At 33.0% G+C, this 14,347-nt stretch overlaps 1 protein-coding gene across 1 annotated transcript; it reads right to left on the reverse strand.

Annotated features, from left to right (window-relative positions):
- Positions 1-6,243: 6,243 nt before the first annotated feature.
- LOC139483978 (uncharacterized) lies at positions 6,244-8,772 on the reverse strand. Its single transcript, XM_071267696.1, has one exon. The coding sequence runs from the start codon at positions 8,770-8,772 to the stop codon at positions 6,244-6,246; it is 2,529 nt and encodes an 842-aa protein (XP_071123797.1).
- Between the last annotated feature and the right edge of the window lie 5,575 nt (positions 8,773-14,347).

Below are 14,347 nucleotides of genomic sequence, written 5' to 3' on the forward strand. Positions count from 1 at the left end.
TGTCTGGAACGACTAACAGTAAGCATGGCTGAGGATCTGCTGATGTAGATGTACCTGGTAACTGTAAATCTGCTGAGATGTAACCAAGGTATGGCATGTTCTGGCCATCTGCACATTCGATGTTAAGTATCTGGTTGAGTGTCTGAATAGGACTGTCAGCAAGGTACTGTCGATGGAATGACTGGCTAACTGTACTGACTGTAGAACCAGTATCTAGTAGTGCTGCTGCTTGAAGTCCATTGATGACTACTGTGACTTCATTAGGGCTACCAAGTAATCCTTCTGTATCACCTGATAACTGTCGTTGTTGGTATATCTTAGCTTCAGTGTTCATCTGCTGAAAGTTACAAGCTTTTCTAGTGTGATCCAATCTAACACAGCAGGCAAAGGCATAGTGGCCTGGTTGTCCACATCTGTAGCATATAACAGGTTCTCTGGATGGTTGAGATACATAAGTCGGAGTAGGAGCAGGTTGGTATTCAGCTTCTATCTGGTCCCAGTATGGACGTTGTCTGTTGCGTCTTCGGTGGCGACGACGTTTTCCGCGTGGTGGATAGTACTGTGGATCAAAAGTGTCGTAGGTATTGTAGTGTTGATCATACCTGGCGTTGCAATATTGCTCATTCGGTTGGTCATACATGGCTAACGGTGTAGACTAGTGTACCTATAAACATTCAATTCATTCACCCTAATTCAAGTTCAATAGTAATGCAAAAAAAAATGTCAACACCACCAAACTAAATGATCAAATGGAAATTTTTAATCAATATTAAAAAATAATCAACAATGTCTATCTTCAATCTCAAAATCTAGATACTATCTAACTCAGTGAATGTCTAATATATAAAAAAAAATATGATAATAAATTTTAATTCATATCAACTTAAGTACCAAGTCACTAAACAAAGTACATTTATAAAACGATATATATACTGTGTATCTAATACCAACTAGCAATGCTACACATAAAACATAATGTGTGTTATAATTGCTAAGTTCAACTGAGCATTGACCTATACCATGTGGGTTATAGTTCAATGTAAGTACAATACACTACAACTGTATACCGAAAAATAAATTTAAAATATAAAAGTGTATGCTATATACTATGTAGCTATGCTACTGCAATCTACAAAGTATGTTTATCACTATCAGTAATACATGTACACCATCAATGAATGCCTAAATAGTATAAGTGTACATGTCCACTAACAGACTAAGTCCGTATCCAAGTAAGCCTCGGAAAAAAAAAATTAAATGTATAAATGTTAAAGTATGAAAAGGTCAAAATGTAGGACGTCAAAAAAAAATTTAAAGTCCCAAAAAGTGGATGTAAAATTTCAAAATTAAATAAGTTCTAAGTGTGTAAATGTTTAAAGTGTATGCTAAGTTTCAATGTATCAAAGTGGTATACAGTATATAATGTAAATAAATATGTCCTACCTTAAACTAGAAAACTATTCCAATAATTACACTGTTCCACAAAAGTATAATTAAATCACAATATTTCACAATGTAGAATAATAAAAGTTCAGTTTTCCAAAAGTGAAAAACAAAAAGTCAAGTTACTATAAGTAACATCCGGTACTATAATGTCATCCGGTAAACTGTAAACAAACGCACGTGGACGATGATCACATGGGTCGGAATGTTAGTAAACATAAGCACGTGGTAAAGTTCATCACATGGTACCATAACGGAAGTAAACAAACACACATGGTCACTGTATACATGGACTCGAGACATCTAATGGTGGTCACTGACATCAAATCTGGATCTCCACAAAAACTGGTATGTGCCATCAACCCAACGAAACGTGGGCGCCATTTGTAGTAGGTGGTTTTCTATGCGTTAGGAATAACACCAATGAGAGCTTAAGGTTCTGATTCTTTATTGTACCAGTATATAAATAACAAGTCTGAAATAGCAATACAACATATATAAATAACAAGCTATTTCATATAACATAAATATATCTAGTTTACGAATATCACAGGTTATATAATACAGAAATATAATAAATAATACCTTTAACTGTTTTTAACTAAATAGCAAGTGAAATGTATTGCAAGTAGAAAATGTTCAATGTTTACATTCTATGAAATTGACATCGGATGTCACGTGTACTTTTACAATAGCTTGACCTTTGTCTAAACACTAAATCGGAATGTGATATGTATTTACGTGTAACTTGTATTCAATACTGGTTTACCTTACAGTTCAGTTCAGTTCAGTTTCTTGTATATTCCTCCATTAAATGTGGAGCACTACCCAAAGGGTATAGTTTGAGCAATATTTACACCTTAAAACATAGGGAAACAATTTATTATATTATATACAGATGACTGAATTTGGTTATAATGATCACTAAATAATAGATATCACAATTAATTCATAGGATTGTCATCATAAAGTTTTAAAAAAATATATAATGATTTATATGTGCTAGGGTGTGTAGGAAAATGTTAAAAAACAACTGCATATACATGTATTTACAAGAATTAAAATGGTCAAAAGTTTAAAATTACTTATAATCATAGCTGAGGGTGCTATACATATATCAGGAATAATAATGAAAATTTCCTGTAAGACTTATGTAAAGTTGTTGGGGTTTGGACATAAATTTAAGGTATAATATATACAAAAAAAAAAAATTTTCTTTACAGTTTCATTTCTATATGGAGATCTTGTCATTACTCTTTTTAAATTATAACTGATATCTTACAATTTTAAAGGGAAGATTTATTTTTAAAAACTTATAAGCCGTAAAATAGTTGGATGGTATACTATTTGTAAGTAACAATTTTAAGAAGTTAACTTATACTGTACTTGTGATCAGGTTTTTTATCCTTTTTGTGCGCAGCAAGTGCATCTCATAACACATATTTCTAGCCAGAGTTTCAATGTTTTCATACACAGTTGGGTAACAGTTTATGTCCTTGCTAGTACAGTCTATTATGAGCTGCAGTAAATTCCCTTGTTGTTTGATCTTCTTGTATGTTGACGTATCAATTTCATCCATTGTCTGTTCGATTTTTGAGCAGTATTTAGATCTTATTTGCTCTAGTTCTTTGCAGTGTAGAATAAAATGTTCTAGATCTTCATTTTCCTGTTCGCAAATTGTACACAAAGGGTTAACTTTTGGATCGAACTTAGCTCTTTTGGCTTGGAATATGTACGTTTGAGTACTTATTCTTGCTTTTATTTCTCCTGCCTTTACATCTTTACTATTGTTTTTTACACTTTTCCATATATTGTGAGCTTCATTTAATGGATTGTTCTGTATCTCTATGTATTTAAGTGATGTTTTTTCCATTTTTTCATTATGACATTCATTTTTCCAGTATTCCTTGATCTTTATTCCTACTAGTCTTTTCCATTCCATTTTATTCAGTGGATTTTCTATGTAGTAGCTACTGGATTTCAAATTGTATTTTGATAGAGTTTTTTCTACTCTGTTGATAAAGTCTTTTCCCCTTTGGTCTGAGAATACTATTTGTCGGCGCAGAATTTCACATTCTATGGTTCCTGGATTTCGAACAATATTCATGAAGAAGGTAAGTACATTTTTGTCTAATGTGATGGCAATAGGTTCTGCTCCTACCAGGGTATATACAGCCATATTTGCTGTATTATTTGGAAGTCCTTGAATTTGTCGGAGGATTTTTCTCTCTGCCAGTTCTAGCATATCCTTTTCTTTTGCAAGTAAGTTCATCACCTCAAGTCCGTATATGCTTCTTGGTACTGCATATGTTCTCCATAGCTTGTATGCAACCATGGGTGAGAATCCCCTTCTGACATGTAACCCAGCTCCAAGAAGGCTGTATATTGTTGCCCTTCCGGTTCTTATTCTTTCTGAGATATTTGCACGGTTTTGCTCGTTTCTTTTGATACCTAGATGTTTGGTTTCATTGGTTATATTGATGTCATTGTCTTCAAATTTCAACGTTGATATGTTTGAGCCTTTTGCATTGTATAGAACCGCTTCAGATTTAGTTGGATTGATTTTGACTAGATCTCTGCTCGTATGGTGTTGTACGATGTTTAATATTCCTTGTGCATCTGCAGTACTATTTGCCAGGACAGCAATGTCATCGGCACATGTTGGTGCAGGGACTTGTATATCACCAATACATGCTCCAAGTCCACTTTTTAATATGCTATCAAGTATGACGTTGTTGTAGCATTTATATAGCGTTGTAGATAGTTTTGCACCTTGTTGAATTCCTTGTAGAACCATGACATCTTCTGTACATTGCCCTTCCCATTTAACCTTGATGCTCATTCCTTTATACAAGTTTCTCAGTAATATCCAAAGTTTTCCTTTTATTCCATAATGGTACAGTTTGTTGAATAGTATTTCATGGTTTAGCTTGTCAAATGCCTTTTCTGCGTCAAGAGTTACTAAGATCAGCAGTATCTTTAATTTCTTACTTTCTTCGATTGCTTCTGATGTGAGGAATGCTGCACATAGTGATGATACTCCTTCTGTAAAGCCTCTTTGCAGGGAGTTTTGTATGTTGTTAAATACAGAGTCAACTCTATCCTTCAATATACTTTGTAATATTTTTGCAAAGGTTTTAGTTACAGTTATTCCTCTATAGCTAGATGGTAATGTTTTGTCTTTTTCTTTCTTTAAGATTGGTGTTAGAATCCCTGTCTTTAGGAAGATTGGTACATCCAAATAGGTTAAGATTAAATTTAGCAAATGTACTATAAAGGGAGTTAACTCTTCCATCCCATGTTTGTAGTGTTCTGCCGAAATTCCATCTTCATCGGGTGCTTTTCCTGCTTTAAGTTTTTCTATAGCTTTATTTACTTCCTTTACATTAACAAGATCTATGCCTTGACCTTTTTCCCTTTCTATGGATTCTATTATATTGTTTTGTATCTCTACTAGCTCTAGTTTTTCAGTGTCAAAATTTTCCTCTATTGTTGGAGTAGCTAGTTGTTGGAAATGTTCTTGCCAGATGTTCATTATGCTTGGTCCATCTTCTGCAGTCTTTTCGTTTAGTTTCAGTATCTTGGTATTAATAAGTGGTGTTTTTCTTTGCATGTTGATAAGCTTGTAAAAAAGTTTTGTATCTGAGTTTGAAGCTTTCATAATTTTTCCCGCTGTTGATTCTCTCTGCGAGGCATAAGCTTGTCTTTGTGCTTTTCGAAGTATTCTCTTTGCAGCTGTCATTTTGATTTTGAGCTCATTACTTCTTTCTTGAGGTGCTCCATGTTGCCTCCAAACTTTAAATGCATTTTTTGATTGCTTTGATGCCTTATCTATTTGTTCATTCCATATCGCCTTTTCCTTTGATTTGATTTTGATTTTTCTTCTATACTTTGGGATTGCTGCTTCTCCGGCTTTATGTAGCAGTTTTTCTAGATTTTTTATATCTTTCTCAATAATTCCTTTTGATTTTTGCATGAGTTTTGGTAGTTCTTTATTGATGACTTCCTTATAAATTTGATGGTCGCAGTCAGTCCATTTAGGTTTTGCTATGATAGTTGTTGCTTTTTCCCTGACTTTTTTCAGTTGGCTGTTCAGTGTCAAGATAACAGGTACATGGTCCGAGGTATTCTCTGGGTCAGTATCAAGGACATCAATTTGTCTGATTTTGTTAATAATTTCTGAGTTACTTTTGAAGAGGAAGTAATCAATTTGTCCTTTCGACATACCATTCTGGTGATAAAATGTCTCTTTTACTGGGCATTTCTCAGTATTTCCTATACATTTTTCCTTGCAGAAAGTCTTTAGGATTTTATCATGAGGTGTCGAGCTTCTATCCAGGGACCCGTTCATGTCTCCACATACTATAATTTCGTGTGTGTCTTTATATTTCTCTATCATTTCATCAATTTGAGCCAATGTGTCTTTGTATTCGATGTCTGCATTTTTGCTATCTGATGGCATATATACATTTATAAGACATATTGGTTTGTCTCCTTGTTGAATATGTATGGCTTGTATTCTATTTCCACCGTCTATCAGTTCCTTTATATTTTCATTAATTTCTTTTTTCCAGATTATGGCTACTCCACCATATCCCCTTTTCATTGATATGTTGAAATCAGGATCATCATTATCATCAACACTTTTAGCTATGTATCCGCTATTTTCAGTAATTTCAGCTATGATTTTCTTTTCCGCATTGAAAAGCCAGTGTTCTTGAATGCATAGCACATGTACATCCCTTAACAAGTTTTTGATATAGAGGGCATTTGATTTCACATTTTGTACATTGAGTGTACCTATAATGATATCCTCCCTTTTATCTTGTTTGATCGGCCACTGCCTAAAAAATGGTTTGGTTTCTTTCTATTCCCATCTTCTTTTGCTTCTAGATTGTCCGCCTGAACTAGTCCCTTTAGATGCTTAGGACCACCAACATTGGCCCCCCTTTGAGAGGGGAACTTCTGATGGCAGTCCGCTTCCAGCGGGGCGTCCCCACTAGAAGCCGTTGTTATAAGACCAGTTCTGGGCATGACATCTACTTGATGGCTTACTTCTGTATGTGCTTTGGCTTCATTATTTTTGGCGGCAGCTGAATTTGTCAGATTGATGGTCATTCTAGCTTCTTTTGTTGGTTCTTTGTCTATTTGGTTAGTATTATCATCCTGATTTGTTAGTTGTTGCAATTGATTTTGTCTTTCAAGTTCTTCTGCATGACTTTGTTTAGCTATTACTGGCATGCTTGTTCTTTGGTCATAAACTCTTTTATTGATGTTTCTTTGACTTTGTTCCTTTCTGTTTGTCTGTTGCTGACTATATCCTTGGTGTTGATCTATATTTTGTGGTATAGGTTGTGGAGTCATCCTATATTGCTGTCTGTATAAATGTGCATTTTGTATCATGTTAGTGTTGATACTGCCAGTTGGTACATGTATACTTCTATAGCCAGGATAATGGTGGCTACTTTGGCTATTTACAGGTATAGCCTGTATTCTGTTATTATAGTACATTGGCGCTTGAATATGGCCAGGATTTATTCTGCTCTGCTCTGTTGGTATTTGGCTATAGTGTGGAGGTGCCATAGGTGTCATGAATAGTGGATTGGCTTGGTTAGGAATCCTGGATTGCTGATTTATAAGCTGTGCACCAGAGTGCTGATCACTCATTTGATGTTGGTTTGAGTTCCTAGTATTGTCAATATTCTGATTATAAGGATAATATTCATGACTTCCTGTTCTTTGCCACATTCCTACTTCTTTCTGTAATTCCATTATTTGCAGTTTGTTTCTTAATTCGTTCATCTCCATTTGATGTTTTATTCTTAGGTCTCTATTTTCCATTTCTAACCTGAAGTTGTTCAGCATCATATCGACTTTGTTTATAGTCTGTTCCTGCAAGTTGTTGCTACAGTCACACTTTGGCTGGTAGGTATTTAAGTTACTTTTGTCAATAGTGCTTTCTTCTGATTGCATCCTAAGTAGATTGATTGTATTTCTATAGTCTCTATTGGTATCTTCCATTATGACTAGTCTTGCTCTGCATTGTGCTAATTGATCTTCAAGCTGTTGGGTAGTTTCATTTACATTTTTGCACTTATATTGCCTTTTCGGTTTTGCCTTGATGTTTTTTGTCTCATCTACATTTTCTATTTGTTCATTCCTGCTGTGCTGAACCATTTGGTTTTGCTGTTTGTATGAAGCCGTTTTGTTCATTTCTACCATGTCTGGTACTTCTGTGTTAGAATTTCTTGTTTCTTCCTTCGTGATCTGCGTTCTAGTTGGACTGTTTTTAGATGTATATTCTGGCATATTTTTAACTATATGGCCTATTTCGCTATAATCCTCTGTCACGCTTTGTTCATCTAGAAGTAACTTTGGTATTGTTTCTTCTGTATCTATAATTGAGTTATTGCTTCTTGTTGATATATTTACCACGTCCATGTCCATGATAGAGCAACTCCTACATGAATATTGTTCTTCTTCAGTTTGGCTTATTCTTGCAGGATCAATGTTTTCACATGCATAGTGAAACAGTTGACTGCATGCAATACAATCTATGGATGTTTCTGGTTGTGCTGTCTGATTGCATATGGCACAGTAGTTATGTATAGTAGACATGTTGACTGTACTTGTGTCCTGACTGGGTGTTGTTTCATCTTCTGACCATTCAATGGCTCTATTCCAGTTACTTAATAATTCTGTGTCTGTATTTTGTATACATTCTGTCCCTTTGGATACTTGTATTCTATTTATGTGGTTGATTTTAGGTTGATTATTTGTTGTGAATGATTCATTCACTGTTCCTCTTATTTCTATATCAACTTCATTTCTCTTGATTATGTTTATCTGTTCCTCTATCTGTTTGTTGTAAATCTTATAGTTCCCTCTTGATTTCATTCTTTCTTTTATATCTTCAATGTGTGTCAAGAAGAGTTCCATACCTTGGCCATTAACCTCTACCTTTGATGTAGTATGGAATAGATTGATGCGATAGAGTTGTCTGTTATTACTTCTATTTCTGACCGAATGTGAAGTTCTGATGCATAGCCCTTGATTATCATGCTGGTGTTTGGGCAAGAGCTTGTATGTAGAGTGTTGTTCGAAGTATATGTCTATTTCCCCCTTTAAGACTTCATAAGCAGCTGCTGATAGCTCTAGGATGTAGTTTTGATGTTTCTGCTCAATTTTTATGTCCATTGCTCTATTACATGCTTCTAGTTTTTTGTCCAGGGCCCTGGTTTTATTGATACTAAAGTTTTCATATTTAGCTGGTGTATAGGGCTGAGGTTTGCTCTTGGTTCTTGCTGATGTTCTAGTCTGGATACTCATTTTTCACTTTATATATATTGTTGTTTTCTTTTAACAAAGAAGTTCTATGTAAGTTAATGTGCAATCAGCGGGGCGTCCCCACTGAAAGCTAGCTTAGATTAGAATTTTCCAGTTAACTTTTATATCTTCCGATATCCGGGTTTAATGAGTATGTAGATATATATCTCTATATTTGCAGGTTATACAATATAGACTGGTGTTATATAAAAGCTGCTTATATTTCTATATATGAATGTTATTGTATATGGAATGGATAAATATGGTTGATATGAAGTTTATATATGTATAGTGTTCTATTCTACTCTATCTATAACATTGATGGAGAATTTTGGTTGCTATTCTTCTCATCCAGAGCTTTGCTAGTAATGAATTTGGATGTACGCCGTCAGTTCTGTATAGATTAAAGTTGTAGTATTCGTCAGTACCGCCTTTTCTTTTAGATGTTTTTCGAATGTCAAGATCAAATTTAGGTGATTTTTCTGTAGATTGATTTATTTCTTGGATGAAGGTATTTAAGAGATATAACTGGTTTTGAAGTGTTTGGTCGTCGTCACTGAAAATGTCCGGGTTTTTGTGGCCTTGAGATCTGTTCCAACGCTGAATAGAGTATGGCGGAATTTCTAAGAAGATGATTTTTGAATTTGGTTTTATTTTGGTGATGAGTTCCTTAAGTTCGATGAATTTTCTTCTTAGATATCTGACGTTTGAATCGTTTTGGTTCACAAGAGAGATGTATCTGGTAGTTCTGTTAAGTTCGGTTAAATTACAAGTTCCTAGCCAAATATAAAAAATGATGTTTTTGTGTTGATGGCAGATTGATGGTAATTCTTTTTCAGCCCAATCAATAGCTTGCTGTACTTTTTGTCCTTTTTTTGTGATGAATTTGATGTTTAGGAAATCTTCAGTTGTTATAGCTCTTTTTATGCAGTTTCCTTTACTATCCGATATAATAATGGGTTGGCTTTGGGCTGTTTTATCCTGAATATCTCTCTTATTTACTCTGAAGTATCTGCTTGACTTTATAATTTTATTCTCAGACATGTATCAATCTTTTGAGGAACAGAATACTAGGTTTTCTATCAGCTCAAAACAGGATATTAGTTGAAACACAAGTACAGTGTGTTTAAGAAAAAATTTAATTTTAACTATTTTAAGTATTTATCTATGCAGTACAAAAAATTTAAAGATAAAAGACTTTATTGGCGAAATTTAAGGTAGAAAATGGAAAGCAAAAATTTATTTAAATAATCGAAATGATTATCCAAAAGTATGAACAATTTATTTAGAAAATAAAAGGAGGAGGGGTCAAAGTTGTCGAATATGGAATGGAAAAGTTTATTTAAATAATCAAGATGATTGTACAAAAGTATGAATTTATTTAATCTATTTATTTATAAGTCACGGAAAAAACTTTGACTTACTGTATGAAAAAATAAAATTTATTTCTCAAAATTCAGAATTCAAAAATGGCGCTGAAAATTTTGATGGCCGTCCAGCAAGGCCAGCAAATTATATTAGTTCAAAAACACCGTGCAATATACAAAAATGCCTGAAATAATTATCTAAACAAGGTATAGTGACCTATAAGATTTAAATGTGAGGAAACAAGTGCAAATAAAGACTTATAAACTCTCCGTATTTGGATCTGTGATCTGTGCAAAAACTTCGTGCTGCTATACAACGTCCATTTTGTTCAGTTCAGACATTACAAACGGTATATAATAAATGTTACAATTACATTTATTAATAATGCCTTCATTAAAATATATAATACGTATAATAATTAACTACATAATATCATACAACAATCATAAAGTTGCAAATATAATAATCATAAAGACTTATGATGTCAATATTATCGATTCGTTAAAAGCTCCAAATTAACGGGAGGTAAGTCATGTTTACAATACAATATAAACAATGCTCAACTATAAATAAATATACTCTTACCACTTGTGGAGTGAGTTGTACTGATACGGTTAACGGCACATCATATAAACATCACAATCATGTGCTCTACATAATTACATTACATGGAGTCCTGAAACCAAAATACGAACATAAATACTCGGACTCTAATTATAAAATATACAACGTCACAAATATTCTTTACTCATTCATATTTGTACTTGATAAAAACTATTTACTACAAAACTATTACTTTATATAAATGGAAACACTTTTCCGTCTTTCACTTAATAAGCCGTCATTTATAAAATATAGACTATTCATGACAATAATCAAATAGTAATGTACGCAAATTAACAATACAATTCTACCGTGGCAAATAAACCGTAGATTATAAAATCATATACTTCTAGCTTAATAAAATACTATCATGTACATCTCGTGTACTTGTGTTACATACATGCGATATGAGAAGAACGTTACAAAACAAAATAGAAACTTTACTAGAATATCATTTACGTGAAAAATATAAATAATGTTAATAAAGAAGTAACTTACAGTATTCTATAATAATGTTGTCCAAAATATATAAGGTTTACAGGTAAACTATGTGGTCAAGATAAACAGACATAAATTCAATGGACTGTCATGGCTATCGTCCCGTGGAAATGTACAGGTACAAAACAAAGGAAATTAAACTTGACCGCGAAAATATTAACAGCCAATCAAATACAATGATTCAAGTAAATCCCTAATGAATATTCATACAATAACGTGAATATTACTATACATAAAAGTAAGGTTTGCAAGTAATAATTTAAACTGAATATACAATATTCAAAATATGGAATTAAGCTTTATAATAAATATAGTAATTAAATAGATGATTTTTACAATATATAAAATGATCATAAAAATCACTCTGCTACAAAATGACAAAGATAAACACCAATGTTTTAGCTTTTATAGAATACCAGACAAAATAATCATGAGCTACCAAAAGGTCTAATGATGAATATTGTGCAAGTCGGTCCGAAGAAATTTTGGACCGAATTTGTTTAATTAACTTTGAACCATCCAAGTCAACCTAGCAAGTATTCAATAAAAGTATAGGTAATGCATAAATGATTATAAACATTAAACTTTAATCAATTTAAAATGTCAAATTTTAGATAAAAGTATCCGCTGAATACTGCTGAAGTCACAAAAAAAAAACTTGACTCGTTGGACCATCTTATGTCAACCCAGACAAATATTTAAAAAAGTTTGGACTATTTAATGATTATAAACGTTTAATTAATTTTCAATGTTAAATTTTAGATAGAAGTATCATTGGAAATGTTGCTGAAGCTACAAAAAAAAACCACCATCAATGTGAATTCAAATGTCTTCCTTGGACTTTTATATATATGAAGCCAAGGTGGTCGTGTGATCTAGCGGGACGGCTACAGTACAGGTGATTTGGTGTCACGATATCTCAGTAGCATGGGTTCGAATCCCGGCGAGGCAAGAACAAAATATTTGCGAAAGCAAATTTAGTCTAAACATCAACCCAACAATGTTAGACGAGTTGTATAATATATATACAACTCGTCTAAACATCAACCCAACAATGTTAGATCTGTAAATTTGCTTTCGCAAATTTTTGGTTCTTCCCTCGCCGGGATTCGAACCCATGCTACTGTGATATCGTGACACCAAATCGCCTGCACTGCAGCCGTCCCGCTAGACCACACGACCACCTGGGCTCTCAAAAAAAGAGCTTTCGCTGGCCATGTGTTACCTTTCCACGTCAGTTTTAATATAGCGGCGTACTACAGTACATGACATATAAGGCATGAAGATGTTATTGTTACAGATCAGCTAAATTATCTATAGTAAAGGATCCTACAAATTAATGTAAGATACAGTCACAGAAAATAAAAAAAAAACGTCTAAGGAATCTGAAAATGCAGTTTCAGAGCTGTTAAAAATCCTGGATTCGATACAATAATGATTATAATAGGAGAAATAAATGTTCATGTCCGATTCCGAAATTTTTGTGCCTATTCTACTGACACTTTTAAACTTTTTGTTCTATAATGGTTATTATCCTAAAAATTGGAGTGATAGAATTGTTCTTTCGGTGCCGAAAAAGGCGATTTGTCAAACCAGAATAATTCTAGACCAATCATACTTGTCAGTATATTTTCGAAACCTATTTTCTTATATATTTAAAAAAAACCGTCTTATAACATTGGCTGAAGAGAACGAAAGCTATTAGCAAACCAGTTTGAATTTTGACCGCATAAATCAACATTTGATGCAATGTTTCTCATACTTTACAAAATATAGAAAACTTTTTCTGGGCATTGCTGACTTTTGTAACGCATTTAACAATGTAAACAGACGAATATTATGGTATAAGCTTGATAACTCTGGAATAAGTAGCAAAACAAATAATAAGATAACTGATATAGATTCTACCACTGCATCGAGTGTATAATACGATATTTATCCACTCGAGACAGTTAAATTTTCAAATTTAAAACACAAGGCTTGTTGAGCGTTTTAAATATTTAAAATTTAACTGTCGAGAGTGGATAAATATCGTATTACACGAGATTTGGTGGTAGAATCTGTTTCTCTAATGATTTTCTAAAATTATGCAGGCAAACTTATTCCTTCTTTTCCAATGATCTGCAAACTTGAAAAGATTTGTTCTTTCTATGTGACGTCATCAGGCATGGTCGCCTTTTTTCATGCCGTCACAATAGGAATTTCAGAGGAAAGCAAGAAAATTCGACGTCATAATCGGATTTTAACCAATGAAGTACTGACATCAATTTTTTTTTATAATATGGGTGCAGAAAGGGATAACTTGAATTGACGAAGAATAAGAGAAAAATTAGTAAAACACCAGAGGCACTGCAGCCACTTAATTCTTGATAAACTTAAAAAATGTTGTTCAAAATGGAACATTGAAGTGAAAAAAGATAAAAACCGAAATAATTGTATTCCGTAATGGATGGCAATAATTAATCATAGTTTGTATTACGACAAAACACGAGCTCAAAGTTTTTAAAAACTATTTTGTTCATAGGGAATTTATTTCACTAAAATGCAGAAAAATTTCATTAAACCCAAAAGAGATTAGCTCAACAAGATATTAAAGCTCTTGCGTCACTCTTTAATTCATTTAAGATGCTGTATATATATCAACTCAACAAAACTATGAAATGTTCGATAGTTTTGTTGAATCGATAGTGATCTTTGATTATGAGATATAGAGATTTCTTCATGCCAAGGACATTGAACTGGTTCATAATAAATTTTATAATGATTTGTCCAGCCTGCAGACATTAGCGTCTAATTAAGACTTTTGCCTGAATATTATTGTTCTTGGCCTCATATGTCAAAATGTTTATCACTTAATATTCAAACTTGTTCAAAAACTTTGCTATTAAAATTTTATTGTCTGTTAAATGAAAACTGCAAACTACGATCACAATTGATAAAGTAGATTATAAGGTACTATTTGTTTAATATGGTTTTTTTTCGTGTTATTATTTTGCTTTTTGTTTATATTTATAATTCATTTATATTATGTAGCTTACTATACTACATATAGTTGATGCTATAGCATTATCTTATATGCTGATTTGCCATAAACCTATTACAATCATAA

Source organism: Mytilus edulis, chromosome 8 (genome assembly GCF_963676685.1).
Source record: "Mytilus edulis chromosome 8, xbMytEdul2.2, whole genome shotgun sequence".
In the NCBI taxonomy this organism is placed as follows: Eukaryota; Metazoa; Mollusca; class Bivalvia; order Mytilida; family Mytilidae; genus Mytilus; species Mytilus edulis.

Excerpts from the sequence above, each read along its gene's own strand:
- LOC139483978 (XM_071267696.1), bottom strand. The coding sequence starts at position 8,772 with ATGAGTATCCAGACTAGAACATCAGCAAGAACCAAGAGCAAACCTCAG.